Source organism: Rhineura floridana, chromosome 5 (genome assembly GCF_030035675.1).
Source record: "Rhineura floridana isolate rRhiFlo1 chromosome 5, rRhiFlo1.hap2, whole genome shotgun sequence".
Lineage (NCBI taxonomy): Eukaryota > Metazoa > Chordata > Lepidosauria > Squamata > Rhineuridae > Rhineura > Rhineura floridana.
Genome location: NC_084484.1, coordinates 80,959,543 through 80,986,098, shown reverse-complemented (window position 1 = coordinate 80,986,098; position 26,556 = coordinate 80,959,543). Strand labels below are relative to the sequence as shown.

General features: G+C 39.5%; 1 protein-coding gene across 3 annotated transcripts in view; it reads right to left on the bottom strand.

Moving 5' to 3' along the window:
• The window catches only part of PDK3 (pyruvate dehydrogenase kinase 3), a 44,459-nt gene that overhangs the window by 6,426 nt on the left and 11,477 nt on the right, over positions 1-26,556 (bottom strand). For 2 of the 3 annotated variants that reach the window (XM_061627338.1, XM_061627336.1), the window contains exons 2-7: positions 20,579-20,720; positions 17,866-17,937; positions 9,852-10,036; positions 3,938-4,027; positions 2,140-2,217; positions 501-577 (exon numbers count right to left, since the gene is read on the bottom strand). In XM_061627338.1, coding sequence (XP_061483322.1) covers positions 501-577; positions 2,140-2,217; positions 3,938-4,027; positions 9,852-10,036; positions 17,866-17,937; positions 20,579-20,688 — 612 coding nt within the window. In that variant the 5' untranslated portion in view covers positions 20,689-20,720. Of the gene's footprint in view, positions 1-500; positions 578-2,139; positions 2,218-3,937; positions 4,028-9,851; positions 10,037-17,865; positions 17,938-20,578; positions 20,721-23,504; positions 23,603-26,556 lie in introns of all 3 variants that reach the window. The other variant, XM_061627337.1, reaches the window with a different exon arrangement.

Genomic DNA, 26,556 nt, shown 5'->3' with positions numbered 1-26,556 from the left:
AGGGGGGGGAGCCTTCCCTATAAACAGATAAACATTAGGTTTCCAGATTTGCCAGAGTTGACATATAATAATCCACTAGAAGTGACTTTTAATGAGAAAACATTGGCATCAAATATCTGTGTCAATCTTCTATCATTAATTCCGTATTTCGTATACCTGTTTATACCATCACTTTCCAAATCCTCATCTTCTATATGAAAAGGAGAACAGACTTTTCTGTTCAAGTGTAACACAAATTTCCTTTATTTATTTATAGATTTTGCCAAACACATGAATTATAAAAACCAAACACTCTGTGTGAGAGTACAAGGAAGAATGTTACATGCTACTTTTATAAACTGAGGCCATTTGGTCACAAGGGAACCATATGCAACAATTTCACAAAAATAAGCAGACAGAGCAATCTTCAAGACTAAGCTTGATTACATTATTTTTCCAGTGCGCTCAAAATGAGCAGCCAAGCAAAATTAACCTCCTTCCCATATGACTATTCTACTTACCTTGAACAATTCGAAAAGCATATGAAACAGATGTGAGGGTACATAGACTACTTGAATAGGCTTGCCTGGTGCTTTAGCTAGAAAACATAAACCATTTATTTAACTGAAAATTCAATCCAAGATGCCCATGATGTCTTTGTGCTAATTTTTTAAACTACGATTTTCTAGTATAAGAGATAACTTCATAATTTTTTTTGTCTTCCTTTCAGATGCCTAGAAATATTGAGCCCCAGCTACATCAAGCCAATGCAGACATGGTAATCAAGGCACAGCATCTTCAAGAAGTCTAGCGTGAACAAATAAGAGAATGCTGCCTTGTAGTATGCTTAGCCCAGATTCTTCACCTGTAAAACAGTTGTGTAGACACCCTATTTAGCTAGCTACACTGTGCAGTCTAAGAAGATCCAGTGACTACAAGGCTGTATTCTCAATGACCTGGATCCAAAGAAGCACATAACACCACACACACAAGAGAGCTCTACACTTGCATTACCTGTTACATGCTAAACCTTTTTTGAAACAAAGGAAAGCTAGGGGTTTACCAAAGAAAAGGAAAAAGTAAAACATTCCACTGGACATGTCCAACCCTCTGAGTATGTTTAAAACCTCTGTGAATCCTAGCCTATGAGATGTATTTTAAAAAGGCCACCTCTATTTCCAAGGATCTCTGATGCTGCAGTTTTACTAGCAATCTTTTAAAGCTGTGGCCAAAAGAAGAGAAAGTTGAAAAACAGAATACACTATTTTCTTCCCTCATTTTAGCTGTACATAGAATAATAGAATAGTAGAGCTGGAAGGGGCCTATAAGGCCATCAACCTTCTGCTCAATGCAAGAAACCAAGTTAAACCATACCCAACAGATGGCTGTCCAACTGCCTCTTGAATGCCTCCAGTGTTGGAGAGCCCACCCCCTCCAGGTAATTGGTTCCATTGTCAGACTACTCAAACAGTTAGGAAGTTTTTCCTGATGTTCAGCCAAAATTGGCTTCCTGTAACTTGAGACTATTATTCTGTGTCCTGCACTCTGAGATGATTGAGAACAGATTCTGGTCCTCCTCTGTGTGACAACCTTTCAAGTACTTGACGAGCACTATCATATATCGCTCAGTCTTCTCTTCTCAAGGCTGAACATGCCCAGTTCTTTTAAAGAGAGCCAGCATGGTGTAGTGGTCAAAATACTGGACTAGGACTTGGGAGACCAGGGTTCAAATCCCCACTCTGCCATGAAGATTGCTGGGTGACCTTGGGCCAGTCACAGCCGCTCAGCCTAACCTTCCTCACAGGGTTGTTGTGAGGATAAAAGGAGAGGGAGGAGAGCCATATGCACCACCTTGTGCTCCTTGGAGGAAAGGTGGGATATAAATGTAATAAATGTATGTATGTATGTATGTATGTCTCTCTTTGTTTCCAGTCCCCTGATCATCCTTGTTGCCCTCCTCTGAACCTGTTCAAATTTATCTGCATCCTTCTTAAAGCACAGTGTCCATAAATGAAGTACCTATAATGTTGGCATAGCTCTCAATCAAAATGAATGCTGTGATTAAATTCTATAAAAATAAAAAGACCCTTGCAATATACAAAGTAATACAGAAAGTCCCAGATACTTATAAGAATAAAAAGGAATGAACTTCAATGTTACCATTGAACTCTTCAATTTCCAACTCAGGTGATACCTGATAATACTGTTCACACAACATCTTAGCAGTTGCAAAGGCATCTGTGAGGGAAGAAAACACAGACTTATAGAACTATGCAACAGTGTAACAAAACTCAAAACTTATAGATATTTCTTATTTTTAGACAATGTTCACGAGGACCAAGCTACAGGTGATATGGGAGACCCATAATCAGATCTCCCAATGCCTTTTTCTTTAAAGTAGCTGAGGGAGGGGCTACTAATTTGAATTGAGAGTGGGGACTGAAGAAGGGAGAATTTACACCTTTCCCCTGCACAATTTCTGAGATCCTCAGTCTTGCCCCCAAGCTGATATTAGAGCCACAACGAGGGAAATGTACACCATTCACCTTAAACACACAATTTTTAAAAAGCATTAACTCTCCTGTGTTTGCTCAGTGATTACCAATCAGCAAGACGGACTAGTCCCTGCCAGAAGTGAGGTTCTACTTTTGCTCTGCAGCTTTAAGACTTTGTTTTAAAGATAATCGTAAATATTATTTTCACATCCTTTGCCAGATCTACATAAAAAAGTAAGGATCAAGTTCTACGTCTTATATAAAAAAGCAAAGCATGTGATGTATTCACTAGATATGAGTATTTACAGACACAGATCTCACACTCATCAACCAATAAGTGTTAGTTACAATTACAACCAATAAGTGAAATTGTTGCCCATGCTGTTAAATCCATCAAAAAGTCACTCCAGCAATTGTTAACAATGCTACCCTTCGAGACTGTGCGCAAAAGTTTAATTAGGATATTTCTTGCTATCTGGAAGTACAGTTTACAGGGACACTTCTAGAAATAAAGTCATATAATATTAAGCATTTCAGGTACAGCCTCAAAGTTGACAAACTTATTTGAACAAGCACATACACTACCAAGCTTGTTTTCAGCACACAATGAATGATATTGTTGTACTTGAAGTGCAAACAATTGAGTTTATTGACTCTTATAAACATAACACACTGGAACAAAATAAAAATAGAGCTTCAGAAATGTCTTGAAGATTATATTTCCTGTAACTTAACTATGCTATACCTCCATCTAGTGACAAGCAATGTCACCACACCACAGAAGCATCTCTCTCCATAATCACTGGGGCTAAGCTATTTATTTATTGAATAGAGAAGTCACAGTTTCCTCTTGTGTATACCAGGGACTTAACTCGTTAAACACAGATTGAATAAAATGCAGCTTGCAATTATTTTGTGATGCAGCAACCAAATGGAAAAAGTCTGTAAAAGGTTTACATATTTGGAACTACATAAAGTATTGAAGGAAAGAAGTGAAGAGAAGGTCTGGGATCATTATAACCTCAACAACTGGCAAAAATGGAAATGTGAAGTCTCAGATCCACACTAATGTTCCAGCACAACCTGTTGTACAGTGCAAAAGCAATGCTGGCTCCTTGCAAATCACAGCTCGCAGATCAAGAGCTAGTCTTGGGGATTGATGGTCCCACTTCTTTTCTGGAACCAATATTCTTTCCCTTCCCTTGTCCATTTTAACCATGATTTAGTTATACCTGCTCCACCACTGACTAGGACCCCAACTTAACCAGGATTTTAAGTAGGTTTGCAAATCTTGGTCTGATGGAGGCTGATTAACCTTAACTCACATATGCACTGATGCTAACCATGGCTAAATCGTAAGTAAAGCCTACAAGGGAAGGGAGAGGTGAACAAGTATCTATCGGCTTATTAGAAATAGTTCCTATATTACAAACATACTCTACAACTGATGTGTTTATTCTTACCTTCTACTACATCAGCCACATTACAAGTAGGATCAATGCTTCCAATATGTTTGGGATGAGCAGGATTAGTTACCCCACCAAAAAGCAGTGCTGTAAGGGGGGAAAAGGTAGAAATTAATTGAAGTAACATTATTTTTTAAACAGTAAATTATCATCTGATTATAAGCAACACTCAGCTTCTATAAGGCAAAAAATACTAGTGCTGTGCTGCATTTTTTATGGCAAAAAGTATGTTTTTGATGGGTATGGAAAGCATACCAAAAACACCCAAACAAAAAAATACCTAGTGTAGACAGGATATGCATTTGGCCATGTCTTCTATTTCCCTGTTCTGCCATTCTGAGATGCAGTAATTTTTATTTTTAACTTAGTTTAAAAATAAATGTATAACTTACACATATAAGTTTTATTTTATTACCGCAGTGGAGTGTAGCAAAGCAGAATACCTTGGCCAGATTGTTGAGTCAGTATAGATTGATGTTCTTCTCCCACCCCATGAACAAAAATGGAAGGTGTTTTTTGAGGGGTGCAAAAACATTAGCAGAACTCAGTCTTTCACTTTGACTCAGCTCTAGAAAATATTGCTGGACAATCACTATAACCCTAGCCTGGGGTGGTGGAAAGAGTATAATATGAATTTGGCAGCATCTTAGTTAATGCAACTAGCAGACGACAGCTGCAGCCCGATATCCTCTAGGAGTAAGCCACACTGGGACGTACTTCTGAGTAGACATATACAGCCTCAAACTAGAGTGTGACAAAATTTAAAGGAATTGTATGAACAGTATTCAGGAAACTGAATGTGAACTGCAATGCATTTAAGAATACCACAAAACATAAAATCTGCCACAGCAGCATAAGCTTTAAAGTTTTCTTGTACATTATTACAAGAAAAAGCACAAATCTCTAGAGATGTTTCTGTCTCCTTCAGACTCAGAGGAAATTATTTTAACATATAAAAAGCAAGGCTGGTTTTGTGCAATTCAGCACTTAAGGAAAGATATCAAAACTGTTCATCTAGCCTCAAGATGCACAAGTCTTATTATGCCTACTGCATCAGGATCCATCACTCCCCATGATTTGCTCATTTCTGCCTGCCCTATACCTCCCCATTTCCTGCCATCTGACTCTGTAGGCTATTCCCAGCTAGCCATGCAGCTTTCGTATCAAGTCTGTTAATACTTTTCTGCAAGTCCTGCAAGCATTAAATGGGATGGTGCTGTCCCATCTCTGCTAGCCTGGATAAGCTCAGTCCTACCTTCAGCTCCCTCGGCAACACATGCAGACTTATCAAGTATAAATAAAATATACAAGTTTCATGCTAAAAGTGTGCATTGTGCATGGGGAAAACCCACCAATTTCAACAGTGAGAAACAGGTTAATTCAGCCTTCACCAACTTGGTGCCCTCCAGCTGTTGCAGACTACCATTAGCCAGGCAGGCTGGGGCTGATGGGAGTTAAAGCCCAAAACAGCTGCAGGGCACCAGGTTGGCAAAGGCACAGTTAACTGATTGGAGAACATTTACAGCTGTACAAAGATCAGCAAACAAAAGCTATTTGCAATCACCGCAGCGATACTGATAAGGAGGATGATTTGCACAGAGTAATTTCAGAAGCTGAGGTCGTCTACGATGCATTTGACAGATATTAAGCAAATGTCACTTTTACAGCAGCAAAAATGATTCCTTTTGTATGTTTGCTAACTAGGTTGGGTGAAGCTAGTATAGTCACACTGACAAAACAATGCAGACCAGATTTCCTTAATTGATGGGCAGTGTACGAGTCAGACGCAACTCACGTGGTTTGTTTTTTTCACAGCCTGCCGAGTACTGACTTGGCACTCAGCTCTTGGAGACACCCTGCATGGCATTGCTCTTTGACGAATGCACAGGCTGCAATACTATTTTGTGCCAAAACAAGCACAGCATTAAGTGTTCCTTTCTGACTTTTCTGGATGAAGGATGCAGAAATCTAAATTCAGCCTTCTATCTTTTTTTTTAATCCATACCATCTCTTGCCCAGTTATTTTCTGAGGAAACTATTCTCCAGACTCCCTCACCCCACTCCGTCTCAAGCAGCTGACAGAAAAATATTCAGGTGAAGCCTGCTTCATACAGGATGTCCCCCCCCTTAATCCACCTCTGCTTTTCCCTTTATGCCAAATAAAATTCCAGATCTTCCCCCATCCCTCATTTATCTTTCAGTCCCTTTACACCCAGATCCTTTCAGAAGTTTAATTAGCTCTGTTTAGTCACCCAAACACATTTTTTGAGCGACCAAAAAGATGATTGTACATGTGGACATCACCAAATGGTCAATATAGAAAACAAATTGATTATATAATTGGTAGCAGAAGATGGAGACGTTCCATACTTTCTGTGAAAACAAGACCAGGAGCAGACTGTGGTACAGATCATGAACTGGTCGTATCAAAAATCAGAGGAAAGCTAAAGAAGAACAACAAAGCAATCATAATGCCAAAATATAATTTATATAACATCCCAGAAGAATATAAAGATCAAATAAGAAACAGATTTGAGGCATTAAACTTAGTTGACAGAGAACCAGAAGAACTATAGAGTGGTCAGAAACATCATCAGGGAAGAATGCAAAAAGACAATACCTCTAGTTAAAAAGACAGAAAGACCTCAATGGATGACTGACAAAACTCTTAAAATGGTTAGAGAAGGAAAGCAAAAGCAAAAGGAGATAGAAACACGGTTAGAACCCTAAATGAAATAATACAGCAACTAGTACGTAGGGACAAAGAGAACTATTACAATAGTTACTGTATAGAAATAGGACAACAAACAGGGTAGAACAAGAGCCCTATTCCGAAAGATTAGAAAAATTAAAGGGAAATGTAAACCAAGAGTAGGAATGCTGAATAATCAACAGGGGAACACACTGACTGAACGAGATGAAATAAAAGGAAGATGGAAGCAATACACTGAAGAACTCTATAAAAGAGATGCAAGGATGACAGATTCATTTATGGAGGAACCATATGATGAAGAACCAGAAATTTTAGAATGCGAGGTGAAAGCTGCTCTTAAAATACTTGGAAGAAACAAATCACCAGGAACAGATGGCATACCAACAGAGTTGCTACAAGCTACTGAGACTGAATCTGTCCAAATTTTGACAAAAATTTGTCAAGAAATACGGAAAATGAAACAATGGCCCACAGACTGGAAGTGCTCAATATACATCCCAATTCCAAAGAAAGGAGATCCAAGGGAATGCAGTAATTACTGAACTTTTGCCTCAATATGCCATGCAAGCAGAGTAATGCCCAAGATTCAACAACAAATGCTCTTACCATATATGGAGCAAGAAATGTCCAAGCTGGATTTAGAAAGGGAAGAGGCACCAGAGATCACATTGCAAACATACATTGGATAATGGAATGGACCAAGGAATTTCAGAAGGAAATCACTCTGTGCTTTATAGATTACAGCTATCTGGACAGGGATAACCCGGCTTCAGTTGCTCATGCTCTGGTAACCTCCAAGTTAGATTACTGCAATGCACTCTATGTGGGGCTGCCTTTGAAGACGGTTTAGAAACTGCAGCTTGTGCAAAATGCAGCGGCCAGATTGGTAACAAGGACCAGATGGTTCGAACATGTAAAACCGATTCTGGCCTGCTTGCATTGGCTGCCTGAATGTTTCCAAGCTTGTTCAAGGTGCTGGTTTTAATCTATAAATCCTCACACGGCTTAGGACCACAATACCTGATGGAACGCCTACCCCGACATGAACCCACCCGTATACTACGCTCAGCATCCAAGGCCCTCCTCCAGGTGCCTACTCCGTGAGAATCTGGGAGTCTGGCAACAAGACAGAGGGCCTTCTCAGTGGTGGCCCCCAAATTATGGAATGATCTTCTTGATGAGGTGTGCCTGGCGCCAACACTGTTATCTTTTTGGCACCAGGTCAAGACTTTCCCTCTTCTCCAGGCATTTTAGTATGTGTTTTTATTTTTTTTAAATTGTGTTTTTAAATTGTTTTTGAGTTTTAAAATTTGTATATTTGTTTTTAATGTTTTTAACTGCTGCAAACTGTCCAGAGAGCTTCAGCTATGGGGCGGTATATAAATGTTAATAAATAAATACAACAAAGCCTTTGATTGTGTAGATAATGAAAAACTATGGAATGCTTTAAAAGAAATGGGGGTGCCACAGGATCTGATTGCCCTGATGCACAACATATACTATCGACAAGAGGCTAATGTAAGGACAGAATATAGAGAAACTGATTGGTTCCCCAATAGGAAAGGGTATGAGACAGAGATATATTTTATCACCCTATTTGTTTAATCTATACGCAGAGCGTATCATACAGAAAGCAGGATTAGACCAAGATGAAGGAGGTGTGAACAATGGAGGGAGAAATATCAGTAATTTAATATACGCAGACAATACCATACTCTAAGCAGAAACCAGTAATGATTTGAAACGAATGCTGATGAAAGTTAAAGAGGAAAGCATAAAAGCAGGACTACAGCTGAACATCAAGAAGACTAAAATAATGACAACAGAAGATTTATGTAGCTTTAAAGTTGACAATGACATTGAATTTGTCAAGGATTATCAATACCCCGGCACAGTCATTAACCAAAATGGAGACAATAGTCAAGAAATCAGAAGAAGGCTAGGACTGGGGAGGGCAGCTGTGAGAGAACTAGAAAAGGTTCTCAAATGCAAAGATGTATCACTGAACACTAAAGTCAGGATCAATTGAGACCATGGTATTCCTGATCTCTGTGTATGGATGTGAAAGTTGGACAGTGAAAAAAGTGGGTAAGATAAAAATCAACTCACTTGAAATGTGGTGTTGGAAGAGAGCTTTACACATACCATGGACCGTGAAAAAGACAAATAATTGGGTGTCAGAACAAATTAAACCAGAACTATCACTAGAAGCTAAAATGATGAAACTGAGGTTATCATACTTTGGAAACATAATGGGAAGACATGATTCACTAGAAAAGACAATAATAGAAAAAGAAGAAGGCCAAACAAGAGATGGGTTGATTCCATAAAAGAAGCCACAGACCTGAACTTACAACATCTGAACAGGGTGGTTTGTGACAGATGCTCTTGGAGGTCACTGATTCTTCAGGCAGGCCTTTGGGGTGGGTTAGGTTTTAGTGTTACTGTTGGAATTTTAAGGTTTTAATGTGAATTTTATGTTTTATGTTGTGCGTCGCCAAGAGTGGCTGGAGAACCAGCCAGATGGGCGACTAATAAATTTAATAAATAAATAAAATAAATAAAATTCATAGGGTCGCCATAACTTGTAATCGATTTGAAGGCACATAACAACAACAGTCACCCTTGAATTAATCACTCTTGAATTAAGAGTGATAAGATTTATATATTATTTATTTATTTGTTGCTTTTCTTCATAAAAATGAACCCAAAGTGACATACAATAAAAAGATTAAAACCAATATAAAACTAACACAAATAAAAAGTAAAAAAAAATACTACACAGTACATAGATAAGATGGTAGAACAACCCACCCCCTAAAAGAGGCTACAACGTCAAAAGATAGGACCTGGGAGACCAATTAAGCTCATTGGATGGGTTTGGGCCAATCCTTGCCTCTCACCCTAAAATACCTAATAGGACTGTTGCAAGGATAAAGAAAGAGGTGAGAGGAAGACAACCTTTTACGACATCCTGAACTCCTTGGAGGAAGGTTGGTATAAAAACATAATAAAATCTAAAGCGAGAGTTTGAGAATATAGAATCCCAGTATGTTTTTTTAAAAAAAGTACACTAATTGAAATATTCATTAGAACTAGTTAGTGATATTGCAAAAACCAGACCTGTACTGTCTCTTTTGTTTTAAAAGCAAGAACTCCAACTTCCACTCCAAAATTAATTACAAAGCAGATACTTACTGTGCTGATTAATCAGCATGCGGAACGAGATGCGGTTGGTGTAAAACCTATCTAGAAAATATTGGATGTTACTGCTCACAAAAGGGTCAAAGCCGTATTTTTCCTTGTATTCAATCACTCCTTGAGCCATGGTAGGAACAACATCATTGTGTCTGTTCCTGACTTTAATTAAGACATCTAAAAAGCTGGAGAGATCAGAAACAAAATGTTATAGTAACTCCAAAATGTTACAGTTAACTGCAAAATCTGGATTTTAGATGACAGTTTTAAAATATTCATTCACAATACGAAACTGTTTCAGTACTATCATATTGAAGTAAAATATTTGGCTTCGCTAAAGATTTGATTAGCTGTTTCATATAGTTTTTTGAATTTCTGCCTTCCTTACCTCTGCAACTCATGGCCACATACACCTCAGCTTCCTGTCCACGATCCCTCCAGTCTGCCCTTTCTTTTCAGATCTTCCCCTGCATTCATATTCTTTTGAACCACTCCCTGTCCCAACTTCCTTCCTTAGGCCCCTCTGCTTTTCTGGGTCTTACTGGTCCTTAGGCCCCTCCACCCCCTCCTTCCTTAAGCCCTTCTGTCCCTTTCCAGGATCTGAGCAATTCATTCAATGGAGCCAGAGATTTTCTGTCTGCCCTGCCCCCCTTTAATATTAGGGCACCTCAGCCAATCACTACTAGAGCATTCACCATCATATATCTTAGTGTATTGCAATATAGATAACATGCCAGAAAATTAACTGTATTCCAAAAAAGCCAGTCTATTGAATAATTAGGTCTTGAATTAGAGTCACATATGCATATTTTAAATTGTACTGCTGCTGAATGTTTTGCTCAAGCAAGTCAAAACAGTAAATAAAATAGCTCTTCAAGCCTTGGCTTTGAGCCACCATCATACCTTGCTTTGTGTGAGGGGCTGGAAAAATAAGGGAGAGATGCCTCACAACAGGCAATCTGCCTAACCCTCCTCAATGCAGAAGGGCTCCAAAGAGCAGCTACTGCAGTTTGACTGTATCTAAATTTGGTAGCATTATATGGAAGACATTTATCATGATGGCTGTGTTTAAGAGCAAGATACAAGTGAAGCATTTTTAAACCACTGTAGTGGGGTTTTCTTCATTTTCTTGAAACCTTTGGTAGCCAAATAGGTTGGACTGGCCTAGAAGTAATGCTGCCTGACCTTCTATCATTGGTCTTCAATTGATAGGTCAGGACCCACCACTGAATCACATCCTGATCTATGGCAGGTCCCACCAGGATATTAACCACCATTATTTTAAGAGAAAGAGAACAACGGGGAAGGAAGAACGATGGGAAAGTGAAAAGGAAATGGAAAGGCAATGGCGAAGACAAATATACAATACAAAGTTAAATGTGGATCTCATATTACCAAGCCGGGGTCAAAGGTTGATCTTGGGTCTGAAAAGATTGAAAATGACTATCCTGTACCATAGTTAAAACCAGTGAGGTATAGTGCTGTGCAGTGGGGTATCGAGTGAGGCTGGAACAGGTTAGCGTAGATTCAAATGTTACTTAGGTTGCAATCCAATACACATTTACCTAGGAGTAAGTCCCACTGAATCCAATGGAGCTTACTTCTGGGTAGACATGTATTGGATTGCAGCCTTAGTGACTTGGAATAGTAACACACTTTCAGTCTAACTACCTCATCAGTCTCTCACACCTCATAAATCTACCTTTCATTTTCAGAGCTAACAATGGGTAACAGTGCATTTTTTGTGATGGTACTCACTGATACAGAGTCCCGCCACCTCTTTTTTTGCTGCCTATGATAGTTATTTTGTGCTGGCATCACAGCACTTTTATCAAGGTATGGGTACCAACACCTCATTTTTTTTAACCAAAAAAGCACTGGGTAACATTATATCTGCCCAGCAATGTTTGCTAATCACCATGAGCTCAAACCTTCAATTTCTAACCATGACTACAAACTGGTTTAAATCTAACCATGGCTAATGAAAATGCTAGCTCAAACATAATCCATTGTTAGCTTTGAAAATGAAAGGCAGAAAGTCATGTGCAACAGAAGAGAGACGCCTGCAGTCAGGAGATTGGACAGTGTGAAGATTTTGCACTGCACTTTTGAAGCCCTACTTTTGATTCTTAAATAGATGGTAAAGTAAACATTACAGCCAACATACATATTCATGCTGTAAGAACAAGCAAAAGCTTCAATATACTAGTTAACCATTAACCACTCTTTATATACAGCACTGACACAACTGTTTGAGCTGTAACCCTTTAAACAAAGTTGAAAACAAACTATTAATTAATATTTAAAGCATCAGAAAGTCACCTTTACTTCTGCTATTTTTTTAAAAAATGACAATACAACTATTTACTTAACATAAACGCACAACAAAAAAGACAATTTCAAAGAGCGATAGAAGGAGAGTTTTGTTCGATTCCATCTATAAAAGCCAACCTTTTTATATGTAACATAAAAAAAGAATGGAAGGACACTATGTGATATATTAAATTGATCACAGTGGAACCTACATAGCACATTTAGAAAAAACATATACAAATTCAACAAATATGCCATTGCTGGGGGGGGGGGAAGGAGTATAGATAAGGATTTAATAATTAGAAAGACATTAAGGTTTAGATAATACTTAAGTTAATATAATATATGTTTTCAAGGTAAAACAGAAATGAAGTATCTTTTTTATTTTTATTCTTTTATCAGGAAGATAAGAAATTCTGTAAGTAGAATGTACCTGAATGTTGATTCTATTTAAAGACATGTAAAATTTCAAAACTCAATAAAAAGTATATTAAAAAAGAAAAAACTTCATATAATATATTAGACTATCTATATAAAAAGCGCTCAGATGATCAGTTAGTAAAAGCTAGCATGAAATTCTTTCAAAAAGAGGATCTGAAAACAAATATAAGCTATTTCAAAGTCCAATAAAAATGCGCAAAAAGATTTTGAGGTAATGTGCATACAAGCATATTTGACTGCTATCACTATTTAAGGTTCAATACAAATATACCTGCAAATAGGAGCAGATGCAGGTTTTTCTGTTTCCTTCCTCACACCAGTACCTCCAAGGCCACACCAACATGTACAGCCTACGAATCTGCTGCTGATTGCCTCTTCCTCTTCATCAGTTCCCACCAAGATTCACGTGTGCTGTCTGCTTAATTTTTTTCTTAAGTGCTTGGAATGTTTATAAGGTCAAACATTTGTTTGCCACTTTTTGTAATTTTAAAGTGTAAAATCTCTATTTTTCAAACAGTGGTTTTACGTTTCAAAATATGACTCAGGAGCAAGGGCTTTGTGTCCAACATAAGGGCCAGCCAATCAGCACTGTGTATAGCCCTGCTCCAAAGAGGAGGATGGCGTCTTCATGACTGAAAGAAGGGCTCATCAGCATTGTGCAAATCTGGCTTCTGCTGCCCACCAGAAGACAGGTTTCCTCCAAGCTTGATCCAGGAGAGAAGACTGAACGTCTAGCCAACATGTGGTACACACACTACCACAGTAGATTCAACTAAAATGATGTATGGTTGTACATATCCCAACATTCATTTAGTACCAGTACTGTTAGCAGCAATATAACAAAGATTATAAAATTGCTGAGGGCGTGGCTGTCTAATCTATATTTATGGAGAAAGGGGACAAGAAGGCTTAATGAGGACTTGATTAAAAAAGTAGGAAGAGTTAAAGGAACCTCATTTCACCAAACTCTCAAATACCCAAGACAACCAGACAGATACAAACCCCCTTTCTTGCATCATGCAATTTAGTACTGGACCAGGCAATCAGCATTATGAGAATCTCAGCTTTTTCTTTTCATGCTGGTCTGTAGCCCCTTAGGATGGGGAAAACAGGCAACTGAAGCAGAAATTTAGTGCTGCATAGTCCTTTTCCATCCCCTTGCCAAGCAAAAACAGGAAGAGGCAAAATAAGCAAATATGTACAAGTCTACTTAAATTCATAGGCCTTCCCAGTACAGAATGCACAAAGTCCTGCCTTCTGAGAGGAGCAGCGCATTTTCATTTTGAAGGTCCAACTTGGCAGTGATGCTCTCATTTCCAGGAAGTTTTGAACAGTATGGTGAGAACACTAAATATCTGACACAGCAGGAGTCTGGCTTCCATTATCTATGCAATGCGCCACATGTTGTTATCAATTTTCTCCCTATATCTTGTACTGGGAATTTTTTATAGTCCAGAAGGCTGCCAAAATGTAAATATAGCCTTTCCTATCAAGTAATAAAATCATGTCCATTTTCCTTGCAGGTACTTTTCTAACATACATTTCTGATTGTGAAAGAGTGTTCTTTTTAAAGATACCTTACTTGCCATTTTCTTGTCTAATCAGGAATGCTTAAAGTACCTCTGCAAATTCGTCATGCAGTTTTCAAATGATCCATTACTCTAAAAATAATAACTCAGAAATCTGAACAGTAACAACCTAATCCCAAATCTCAAAACCTTCAAATTGCACAAGGAGGGTTTTAACCTACTCACCTGCCTTGCTGATTGGACAAGTACCCCTTCTTGAAAATTATTTAATGCTTAAAAGCTTCAGCTAGATTAGATCCTACTGATTCTATGAGGATCTGAGAGTTAAGGCCAGGAGAAGTCCATCCTTCTATTTTGCTGCTTCAAATGAAACACTCTTTTTTTTTTGTACATGAGGAGATCTGAGTATCAAAGAGCATCCTATTTAACATATAGACAAGTGGCAAATAAAGATATAATACATAAAAATAAAGTTGGCTTTCTTGATATTTGCTCTCTTTTATCAACCACCTTCAAAGGTACACTATGAAGAACACTCTCCCTTTTATTTGTTTGTTTGTTTGTTTATACTTGTATACCGCCCCATAGCCGAAGCTCTCTGGGCAGTTTACAGTAACTAAAAACATTAAAACAAATACAATTTAAAACAGATCTTATAAAAACAATTTAAAAATTCAAACAGTATAAAACACATGCTAAAATGCCTGGGAGAAGAGGAAAGTCTGGCGCCGAAAAGATAACAGTGTTGGCGCCAGGCGCACCTCATCAAAATCATCATTCCATAATTTGGGGGCCACCACTGAGAAGGCCCTCTCCCTTGTTGCCACCCTACCAGCTTCCCTCCGAGTAGGCACCCGGTGGAGGGCCTTTGATCTTGAACGTAGTGTACGGGTGGGTTTGTATCAGGAGAGGTGTTCCATTAGATATTATGGTCCCAAGCCGTGTAAGGCTTTATAGGTCAAAACCAGCACCTTGAATCGAGCTCGGAAACATACAGGCAGCCAGTGCAAGCGGGCCAGAATCGGTTTTATATGTTCGGACCATCTGGTCCCTGTTACCAATCTGGCCGCTGCATTTTGCACAAGCTGGTTTCTGAACCATCTTGAAAGGCAGCCCCACGTAGAGTGCATTGCAGTAATCTAATTTGGAGGTTACCAGAGCATGGACAACTGAAGCCAGGTTATCCCTGTCCAGATAGGGACGTAGTTGGGCCACCAACCGAAGTTGGTACAAGGCACTCTGTGCCACCGAGGCTACCTGAGCCTCAAGTGACAGAGATGGTTCTAGGAGAACCCCCAAGCTACGAACCTGCTCTTTCAGGGGGAGTGCAACCCCATCCAGAACAGGTTGGACATCCACCATCCGGTCAGAAGAACCACCCACTAGCAGCATCTCAGTCTTGTCTGGATTGAGCCTCAGTTTATTAGCCCTCATCCAGTCCATTGTCGCAGCCAGACACTGGTTTAGCACATTGACAGCCTCACCTGAAGAGGATGAAAAGGAGAAATAGAGCTGCGTGTCATCAGCATACTGATGACAAAGCACTCCAAAGCTCCGGATGACCGCACCCAACGGTTTCATGTAGATGTTGAACAGCATGGGGGACAGAACTGACCCCTGCGGAACCCCATACTGGACAGTCCAGGGTGCCAAGCAATGTTTCCCAAGCACCACCTTCTGGAGGCGACCTGCCAAGTAGGAGTGGAACCACTGCAATGCAGTACCTCCCACTCCCAACTCAGCCAGTCTCCCCAGAAGGATACCATGGTTGATGGTATCGAAAGCCGCTGAGAGATCAAGGGGAATCAACAGAGTCACACTTCCCCTGTCTCTCTCCCGACAAAGGTCATCATACAGGGCGACCAAGGCTATTTCTGTGCCAAAACCAGGCCTGAAACCTGACTGAAATGGATCCAGATAATCGGTCTCATCCAAGAGTGTCAGGAGCTGGCCCGCAACCACTCGTTCCAGGACCTTGCCCAGGAATGAAACATTTGCTACCGGCCTATAGTTATTAAGATTTTCTGGGTCCAGGGAGGGTCTCTTCAGGAGTGGTCTCACTACTGCCTCTTTCAGGCAGCCAGGGACCACCCCCTCTCGTAGAGAGGCATTAATCACCTCCCTGGCCCAGCCGGATGTTCCATCCCTGCTAGCTTTTATTAGCCAAGAAGTGGTTGCACGAATCTGTCCAAGCATCTTGTCAACGTCCTCAAGCTGCACCAACTGAAACTCATCCAATAAATCGGGACAAGGATGTGCTCTGGATACCTCGCTTGATTCATCTGCTATAACACTGGAGTCTAAGTCCTGGCGGATGCTAAAGATTTTATCCTGGAAGTGCCTAGCAAATTCATTACAGCGGGCCTCAGATGGTTCTACCTTGTCCCTGGGGCCAGAGTGTAATAGCCCCCGGACAATTCTGAAGAGCTCTGCTGGGCGGCAGAGTGATGATTCGATAGTGGCAGCAAAATATTTTAGCAGTGAAAAATCTGGGTTTATTTTCAGGACTCCATTTGAGCCTCAAGTATCACCAAGGTGAATTCATGCCGTTTAATCCTACAAGCCCACATACATCACATTGCCTCTAACTAACTTTATTATTTACCTTGCCTGCTTGAATGTTTTGTGAACCATACCTGTCCAAATCACTTTGTTTGATGCTTGTCAGATCTGACGCTTGATCACAGAGAAAAAATCAAATATTCCTCTTTGTGATCCACATGTACTCCCAAATACGGGTTCTGCACCTGTTCCATTCTAGCAAGCTAGTACTCTCTTCATCTGCACAAAATGCTAACAATATTTTTCACTGCTTTACATAGATCCAAAATATCATTAAGATGAATCCATTTCTTATGTGGTTCTTGAGGCAATCTAATTTATCACTGCCAGTACCAAATATGTTATGCATGCTCAGATGCAGTATTCTTATACCTTCAAAATGTTCCCAATTAGTCCCCTTGCTATTAGTCAATGCCACACATTATAGTTCCAAGCAGTCCAGAACTTGAAATCCGTTCTGCATCTTAAACCAACCATCAGCACATAATAAAAAACACTTTAAATGTAAATCAAACGGTCCTGTTACAGGCCAGAAAAGGACTATTTAGGCTGCAGTCTCAAAAAACTACCTGTACACATGTGGAGGTCCTGCTTATGGGCTTCCCATAGGCATCTGGTTGGCTACTGTGAGAACAGGATGCTGGACTAGATGGACCATTGGCCTGATCCAACAGGTTTTTCTTATGTTCTTGTGGGTACATTTGACCTTTCATCAGAAGCTGCTCACAGAGCTAGGCAGGAAAGCTACATTTTTTAAAGCTGCTTTGCTCATTTAGCAAAACAAGCGATTGCAGAAGATAACTTCCAAGACACATCAAGCTGTATATATAGTGCATTTGCTTTTGTATATTACAGCATTTTTCTATCTTGTTATTAAAGAGGAGGTTAAGGCTTAACGTTTAACTTTCACCTTAAACTACTACAGGCTGGGTATAAAAGACAGATACCTGATCAATTCTTTAGTATGTACAGTAAAACATTAGGAAATTAGAAGTCTTTTCAATAGAGTAAGTTATCTGTTCTAATAAAAATTACTTTTTTCAATAAAAAGGTTTTCATTAAATAATAGCATGTTTTGTGGACTGACATTGTGATTTTATCTACATAATGGCAGAAGACCATTATACTGTTTCCATAGTGTTAACCTGTTTAAAACAGCTGTTACTTACTTATCTAGGATATGTGGATCTTCAGGACTTTTATTTTCATATTCTAAAAGTTCAAGAAAACTCTGCATATACCTGAAACATACATGAAGAGCAAAGTTAACACCAAACCACCTGGAGGAAATATTTGAAAAATATACTGAGCTCCATGAAGAGACAAGCTAATCTCTTAACCAGTAAGTTGACTGTCTGTTAAAGGAATTAGTTCTGAATCACTGGAAGGCACTAGAACCTACAAAAATTGTCAACTGAAGAATGCAAGGCTAAAACATTTTTGAAACATGATGAAAATATTGTAAATTTTGCCCAGCAAAAATTAAGTAAAATATAAAAGATTACTAATTAAACAATGGTTGAATGTTCTGTTAAAGGCTGCCCCATTTATTATGTATTTCTACCCCCAAGAGCTCTTATTAGTATGATAAATGCATGTCATGTATCATATGCAAGAACTGTTATGCTGGGTTAAACCAGCTTAGTCTTCGGCCTGATTTTCAATTTCCAGGCATTCTGCCAAGGTTAGTAGTAAATAAAAGGCAAGACAGCTGGGAATGAAGTCAACAGTGTAGAAGTGAACTAGTTCTACCACTTGAATTTCTTTTAGAGACCTTTTTGGGAACGCAAATTAACCTCTCTCTGAGGCATACAATGGATGATCCCCTGTAGCTTGGAAAGATGGTATCTGTAGATAACTTAGAGAGCTGTAAGTATGTGAAGAACACAATGCCATTTACCAGTGCTTTTAAGCCTGGTCAAAGATTCTGCAGCTGCTGCCAAAAGTCTGAGGTTTGACTCCCACATGGGGTGAATTAATTATTCATTTTCTTTCTCGATAAGCAGTAGAGGAATCTAATACATGTAAGAGAACACTGGAGGATAAAGATATATTTCACAGTAACTTATCTGATTTTGATTTATTGGCTACAGCTATGTAAAATGTTAGCATGTTAAGATGTTTGAGAAATAAATGTTTTAAAGATGTTCCACTGTTGGACTCCCATTTATTTTCCTGATATTTCCCAAGTCCCAAGAATTCTTGCGAAGGATCTCCAACCACTAACCTGCCTATACAGACAACTGATGTTCATAAATGTGCAAGCTTAGGCAAGAACAATGTCTGACATAAAAAGAATCTGGATAGCCTCAGGGCAAAGGGGAGAACATGAGAACTTCAATCATGCATATTCATATGATAGAGGCCATCTTCAAGGTTTCAGTTCTTCAGTGCAATATTTTTTCCTGTGCATCAGAATGTTCTCTTCCTCTCCTCCCCGCACAAGCCGCTAAATCTGTTCTGGGAATTCCCCTAACTCTCCAGAGCATGGTGCACACATGGGGGAGGCAACCCCCTTGAGCTAGTTGAAGTTGTTCCACTAAAATTTCCCTCCCTTTGAATATTAGGCAGGCGCCATCTCTGCTATCTTTTCGGCATCTTTTGACTTTCCTCTTTCAACAAGCCTTTTAAGTTGAGACCTATCCCAGTCTGGATCTGTGTCAGAATTGTTTAATATGTTTTTTAAAAATGTTTTTAACCCTTTTTTAAGATTGTTTTTTAAAAATGTTTTTAATGCTGTTTTGTTTTAATGTATTTTAAGATCTGTTTTTATGATGTTTTAAAGTATTTTAGTGCTTTGTTTGCCGCCCTGGGCTCCTGCTGGGAGGAAGGGCGGGATACAAATTGCATAAATAAATAATAAATAATAAAATGTAGTTGAATACCACCCATTATCTCATCACAGGAAATTCTATAGTCAATTTAAATTTGCTAAACCCAGGAAGGTCCTCCAAGCCCCACCTCTCCTCTTTTAACTGAGCTTTGAAACCTTTACTGTTCTGCAAGACTTTTTATAATTTGTTTGTTATTTTTATGATGGATTCTTGGGGCTTCCTTGATGCATCTTCTATCTTTACTTTTGAGATTTGATTGTTTTCATGGCTGTATCTTCTGACTTTGTAATCTACTATGGGGGAAATATTGCAAAATTATGTTGCACAAATAAAAATGATTAAAATAATAAAAACAAACTTATTTTCAACTCTTCTCTTCATTAAAGGTAAGACATTTCACATATTTTTATAGCACGTCTACAAGAGTTCAAATAGAATGTGAGAAATGGAACATATTTAGTATCAGCAATCCTATCCATATATGTCTGCTTAGAAGTCTCATCAAGTTCAATGAAACTTACTCTCAGACAAGTGCGTATGGAACTGGAGCCCAAATAGGTGAAATGGCATTGCCACACCCATTCCTCCCCTCCCACTATAATCTGTTAGATGTAGATTGTAGTCTGCTTGAATAGAACCTTTCCCCCACAATCACCACAGATCTTCTTCATGACTAAGGGATCTTCATGTATTGCAAAAACTCACTAAAGGATATATTTATATACACACATGTAAATTTAAGTTTATTCTTACATGAATCATTTTTGTTGTACGAGAATAAGACTCATGAGCTGGAACATGTGAATTGAAAAAAGAAAGAAAGAGGATTTAGAGCATTCAGATGGGACCAGGGGGTGCAGGGAAGAGGAAGGGAAAAGAAATTAAAAGCTTGTGAGTAAGAAAGGGCCAACTGGAATGTACACAGTGGGGGAAGAGCCCAAGCAAATAGAGTATGGGACAGAAGCCCAACTCCTGAATTCTTACATGCAAGGTTGCTATAGCTGCCCAAAATGCACAGCTAGACTACTCTTGCCTGCTCTATACCTACCAACTTTGGACTAGCTTAACTGAAGGTCTATTCAGCAAGTTGTCAGGCAACAAATTGACTTCTCTCATAGTGTTAGCAAGCCGCACAGGAAGTTCTTTCCGCAGAAACATATAGGATGTTTTCTCACATGCATTATCACGTCCTGTGGAAAGAAAAGACAAAGTAGATCTTACTTAATTTTTTTTCCTGTTCATGAAACATTTTTACAAAATGCAAATATGATGTAAAAGACAAATATGCTTTATTTAGCAACACTGTGGACTTAGAGGGTAAGCTTTCTTCTTGTTTTACGAAATCCGAATTCAAGAATGAAACAATTTAACATCCACTGTAAAGTTGCTGATGCCAATTGGTTGCACTAATCAAAGATCAGCTAGTCTCCAACTTGTGTCCATATGCTTATTATTTTCCTCACTGTGAGTTACACACCACCAAACAATATTTGTGACTCACAGCATCATAAATAGGACTCTGAATGAAGGATTTCATCCCTATAAAAAGGAAGTGACTGTGCCATTGTTTCCATGTACAGCCGCTGTTTATATGCCTAATGGTCTGTTTCTACGGTTAGGATTCCCAGTTCTTACCTTCCTTTTCCCATCCTAACAAGGTCTTTAACAGCTGAGTGGAAGTTTAAAATGAATCAAACAGCACAATCCTATGCATATTCGATTGGAAGCAAGTCCCACTATGGTCAGTGGGGATTACTCCTAGTAAATGTGTTTAAGCTTGAAGATGAGTATTATGATAACTAAGTGTCCTCTGTAATCTGGGGTATGCAAAGAACCCATTATCCATGAAGTCTTACCAAGACAGGTCTGTAGCGTAACCATATTTTATTTAGTGGACAGGTATGGTGTTTCATACTAGCTTCATTTGTCACACAGGCTACGTCTTTTTGTACAGGATGAAGTCATTTGTCATGAACATCCCTATAACTATCACACACTGATATGCTCTACGTAAGTATATCCTATAAGAAAGTTTAGAAGCATCAGCTACTACAAAATACTGCTCAGAGGGGGTTTTTTTGGTAGGGATTTATGCTCCACTCTTCAATAAAGCTCTGATGATGGCTGAGAACAATAATGGCCTCAATGTGCTGAGGACCTTCTAGTATTAATCAAACATTTGAAATGTTATGAAGATTTGCAACAAACTATTATCAACCTCTGACTGGAAACACAGTCAACATCATATTTTATCTTTTTAAAGCATTGCTTGCATCCAGCACGAGTAAAGTAACTAACAAAATGAATCTGAGTAGCTTTAAAAAAAAAGTAGTGATTTTTAATGGTATATTGTCATTATTAATTACATTTTTGTCTCAATTTGTTTAGTACAGTATTTGGATGGTTTTAGGAAGGGTCAGGGCTATCTTGTTCTATTCCCCTTTCTAATGCCAGTGATAGGTTAGTGTCACAATATACATATGTGCATATAGTAGCACTTGGGAAAGGGAGTAAGTATGGAAAGGAGGCTGAAGCCCAAAACATTGGACAAAACCCTGATAAGACATTGTCCAATGGAATTGTGTGAGAATGAAGGTTTTACTTGTGAGCTTTATGTTCACTGATTTCAATGGGAGCTTGGCATGTGCAGCTTTCACCTCATTACATGGTAGCAAACTTCTTAAGGATAAAAAGTCTATTGCACTGCACTGGAAAAAGCATTATCACAACCTCCTTAATCGTAATTCTATTGTGGCTGGTGAGGTCTTCTCGCAAATTCCACAACAACAAACTAGAGACGAGCTTGCAGTATCCCCTAATTTGGATGAAGTCAGTAAAGCCATCAATCAAACGAACAAAGCTAGTGGACCTGATGGGATTCCTGCTGAAGTCTTTAAAGAAGGTGGGCCTGAATTTAGACAGCAACTTCTTAAGCTCATCGAAAAAAATCTGGATGAGGGAGGAGATCCCGGAAGACTTCAGGGATGCCATAATCATCACCCTTTTTAAGAAAGGTGATAAAACAGATTGCGGGAACTATTGAGGTATCTCTCTTCTTGCTACCACAGGTAAAATCCTTGCAAGGCTCCTCGCAAATAGCCTCCTGCCAATCTCAGAGGATGTCCACCCGAATCTCAAAATGGTTTCTGCCCTTCCAGGGGGACAGTGGACATGATCTTCACTGCACAACAGCTTCAAGAAAAATGCCAGGAGCAGAATCAACCTTTATATATGGCGTTTATTGATCTGACTAAGGCCTTTGACACTGTGAATCAAACCGCTCTGTGGACCATCCTTCTAAAAACTGGATGCTCCGATAAATTTGTGAATATTTTGCGACTCCTTCATGACAACACGACAGCAACAATTTTGGACAATGGCTATCAAAGCGATCCATTCAGTGTCAGATCAGGCATAAAACAGGGATGCGTCATTGCTCCTATCTTATTTGCTTTCTTCATTGCTATGATTCTACACCTTATTGAAGGGAAACTCCTTACTGGTGTGGAAATCATATATCGAACAGATGGAAAGCTTTTAAACCTCAGTAGGCTGACAGCAAACAGTAAGGTAATGTCAACCTCTGTCGCAGAACTTCAATATGCCGATGATAATGTAGTCTCTGCACATTCAGAGAACGATCTTCAAACTATCCTAAATGTCTCTGCAGAAGCATATGGAAACCTTGGGCTCTCACTTAATATTAAAAAACCAAAGTGCTTCATCAACAGATGCGAACTTCGTCCCTCTGTAGCACCATCAATCCAGCTTAATGGTGTGACGCTGGAGAACGCTAATCACTTCCCCTATCTTGGCAACCATCTCTCTGTAAAAGCTGACATCAATGCTGAAATTCAACATCGTCTGAGCTCTGCGAGTGCCGCATTCGCCCAAAAGAAGCGTAGAGTGTTCGAGGATCAGGATATTCACAGGGAGACCAAAATGCTTATTTACAAAGCCATCGTACTACCTACCTTACTGTATCCCTGTGAAACATGGACCATTTATAAATGCCACTCCCAACTTCTTGAAAGATTCCACCAACGCTGCCTCCGGAAAATCCTGCAAATTACTTGGGAAGACAGGCGGCCTAATGTTAGCATTTTGGAAGAAGCAAAGACTAGCAGTGTTGAAACAATGATCCTTCAACATCAACTTCGCTGGACTGGCCATGTTGTTCGAATGCCTAATCACTGTCTTCCAAAGCAGCTACTTTACTCCCAACTTAAGGATGGAAAATGGAACATCGGTGGACAGCAAAAGAGGTTTAAAGATGTTCTTAAAGTGAATCTAAAAAAATGTAACATGAACATCAACAACTGGGAAGTCTTGGCCCATGAACGTCCCAAATGGAGGTCAGCTATTATCAAAGGTGCTGTGCACTTTGAAGAAGCACAAATACAGGGCAAACAAGACAAACAAGCTAAGTGGAAGGCATGTCAAACAAATTCTCATTGCCACCATCTTACATCTGGAAACCTATGTCCTCACTGTGGGAGGCTGTGTGGATCCAGAATTGGCCTCCACAGTCACTTACGAACCCACTGTTAAAGAACTTATCGTGAAAGACAATCTTACTCAGCCACCAGTGATCGCCAATGATGAATGACACAATCCTATACATAGTAGTTAGTTTAAAGGAACTTGGATGTTCTAGACAGTACCCAATAGCCAGACATCAAGGCTTCAGACTGGAGACTATACATATTTTCCTTTCTCTCACCCCCTCCCTAGGAGCAGACAACTCCACAGTAATATTCAAAAAGGCCAGGTAAACTCACAGACCTGTGTTTTACCTGTAATGAGCTGTCAGTATTCCACTTTAGGCAAGAGAAAGATTGCAAATGTGTTAGTCATGGTCACAAAAGACAACCGCCTGCAAAATGAACAAGTGCTGCAAGGTACTGATTAAGTTATGTTCATGCAGCCCTGGAAATAATGTTAAAAGCATTGCTATGCATATAATAACTAAGATTTGCAATTTGAAAAATCCTTAAGTGTAGTGCAACTGGCACAATCAAGGTCATACTTTTTAAGGCAGTCCCATTATAATCAGTTCAACAGCACATCATTCAGCATCTGTTCACAGATAATGTACATTGACAGGATAGAGCCCAATCAGCTTTCCCCCTCCCCTTAAGTGCTTACGTTTTTCTCACTCCTTTAAAGGCATGCCTGACAATGGCTTGTTATAGCTTAGTAATTTTTTGTTTTAGATATGATCCTGCAAGTATTTATTGATGTATGTCTTTGCCTGTTCACCTGCATGCATGTACATGGGGGGGGGGGGGGCTAGAGGTCTTTTTCTCAAGAATTAGAAAATGGAAGCCTTGTTCTGTCATATAATTAATCTGTAAAAAGTGTTTAGAACCACTAGAGCTATTGGCAATAATTTAAGCTCTGCATTTCAGCACAACTAACTTGGAACTCAACTAGTTATCCATATGGTTGAGTTAGGCGGACCATTTCTGACTACTGAAATAGAAATGGACTGCCTTCAAGTTGATCCCAACTTATGGCGACCCTACAAATAGGGTTTTCACTGTAAGCGATATTCAGAGGTGGTTCACCATTGCTTTCCTCTGAGGCTAGTCCTCCTAAGCTGGCTACGGGCTGCTCAGCTTGCCACAGCTGCACAAGCCAGCCAACCCTGTGTCTGCAACTGCCAGCTGAGAGGCAACTGGGCTCCTTGGGACTATGCAGCTTGCCCATGGCTGCACAGGCGGCAGGGCACATAACCCCTAAGCCACTCACTGTGGGGTGATCTTTAGCTGCCCCTCGACACCCAGGAGACACGAGCGGGGATTTGAACTTGCAAACTCTGGACTCCCAGCCAGGCTCTCCTCCCCACTGTGCTATACCAGCTGTTTCTGACTACTACAAAATGTCAAATTTTCATTAGAGTTATCTTGAAACTATTACAGGGAACAGGTCAGAAGATGCTTACTCTTCTCTGTTAGAATTTCAAGTCTTCCAAACTGCAAGAGGCATTCTGCCATCACCAGGGATGAATCACTGCAGAAGACTGAGACACTGGCACTGGATCAGCAAGGTTGGCTTGCTGTGTGTTTGTGCACGCACATGCACGCACACACAGAGTAGTCATTCATCTCTGTTGGCAACCACCACTCTCCACAATAGCCAGGAAAAGGCTCATGGGATCACTTGCAGAAGCAAATTCTCCTTCCCTTCCTTAATTGTAATTGAGCATCATATCCGTACCAATGTTAACAGCATTTAATCCTAACCAGGATTCCCTTTCAACAAGAATTTGAAACCAGGAGCTAAAACTGATTATTAAACCCCCATTAAGAAGGAACCTAGTTAATGCTAATGTAATGCCCAACTGTGGTTAGAATGAGTAGGGAAATATAGGAAGAATTCACTCCCGAGAGGGACTCTACTTCCAATGCTTAATTTTATTTTAGTCATCCTAAGTGTTAAGCCTTCAATAGCCCAATGTGATTAAGACAACACTAAAACACTGTGCTACAAAAGAGGAGGAAAGACTGTTACGCACATGAATTCTAGTTACAAAAGTCTTATTTTTTATCCTTTTTTGTTTGTTTTTTCCATTTAACCTGTGCTGTAAAATGAGTTCTGAGCAACTTCAAAGGTTACTGCTCTCCAGAACGTGTAGGCCTAATATAACATATGATCACAAACATTTTCTTGAAAAGCAGATAGAGGTCACCAAGGATAGGGAGAGGTTTGTGGATACACTCCTGAGTGAAATTAACAGTGTCAGCAACAGCCTCAATTTGAACTCTGTTAAGCAGCCAGTTTACCTGCTGCAAAGTGAAAACTTATGCCCTGGAGTTGCAGTCTGATTCAATTAACCAGTTGCAGGCTGTTTTTTTTAAAGCCAAATGATTCATTTATAGATGAACAAAAAGAAACCATGTAAAAATGTAACCAAATGCAGCCAGGAGCTCATCTGGGAGCAAGATCTGAAACATCATGACATTTCTGGCATCTCTTTTATTCCACTAGGACTAGAGATATAAAAAGTTATCTACCATCCCT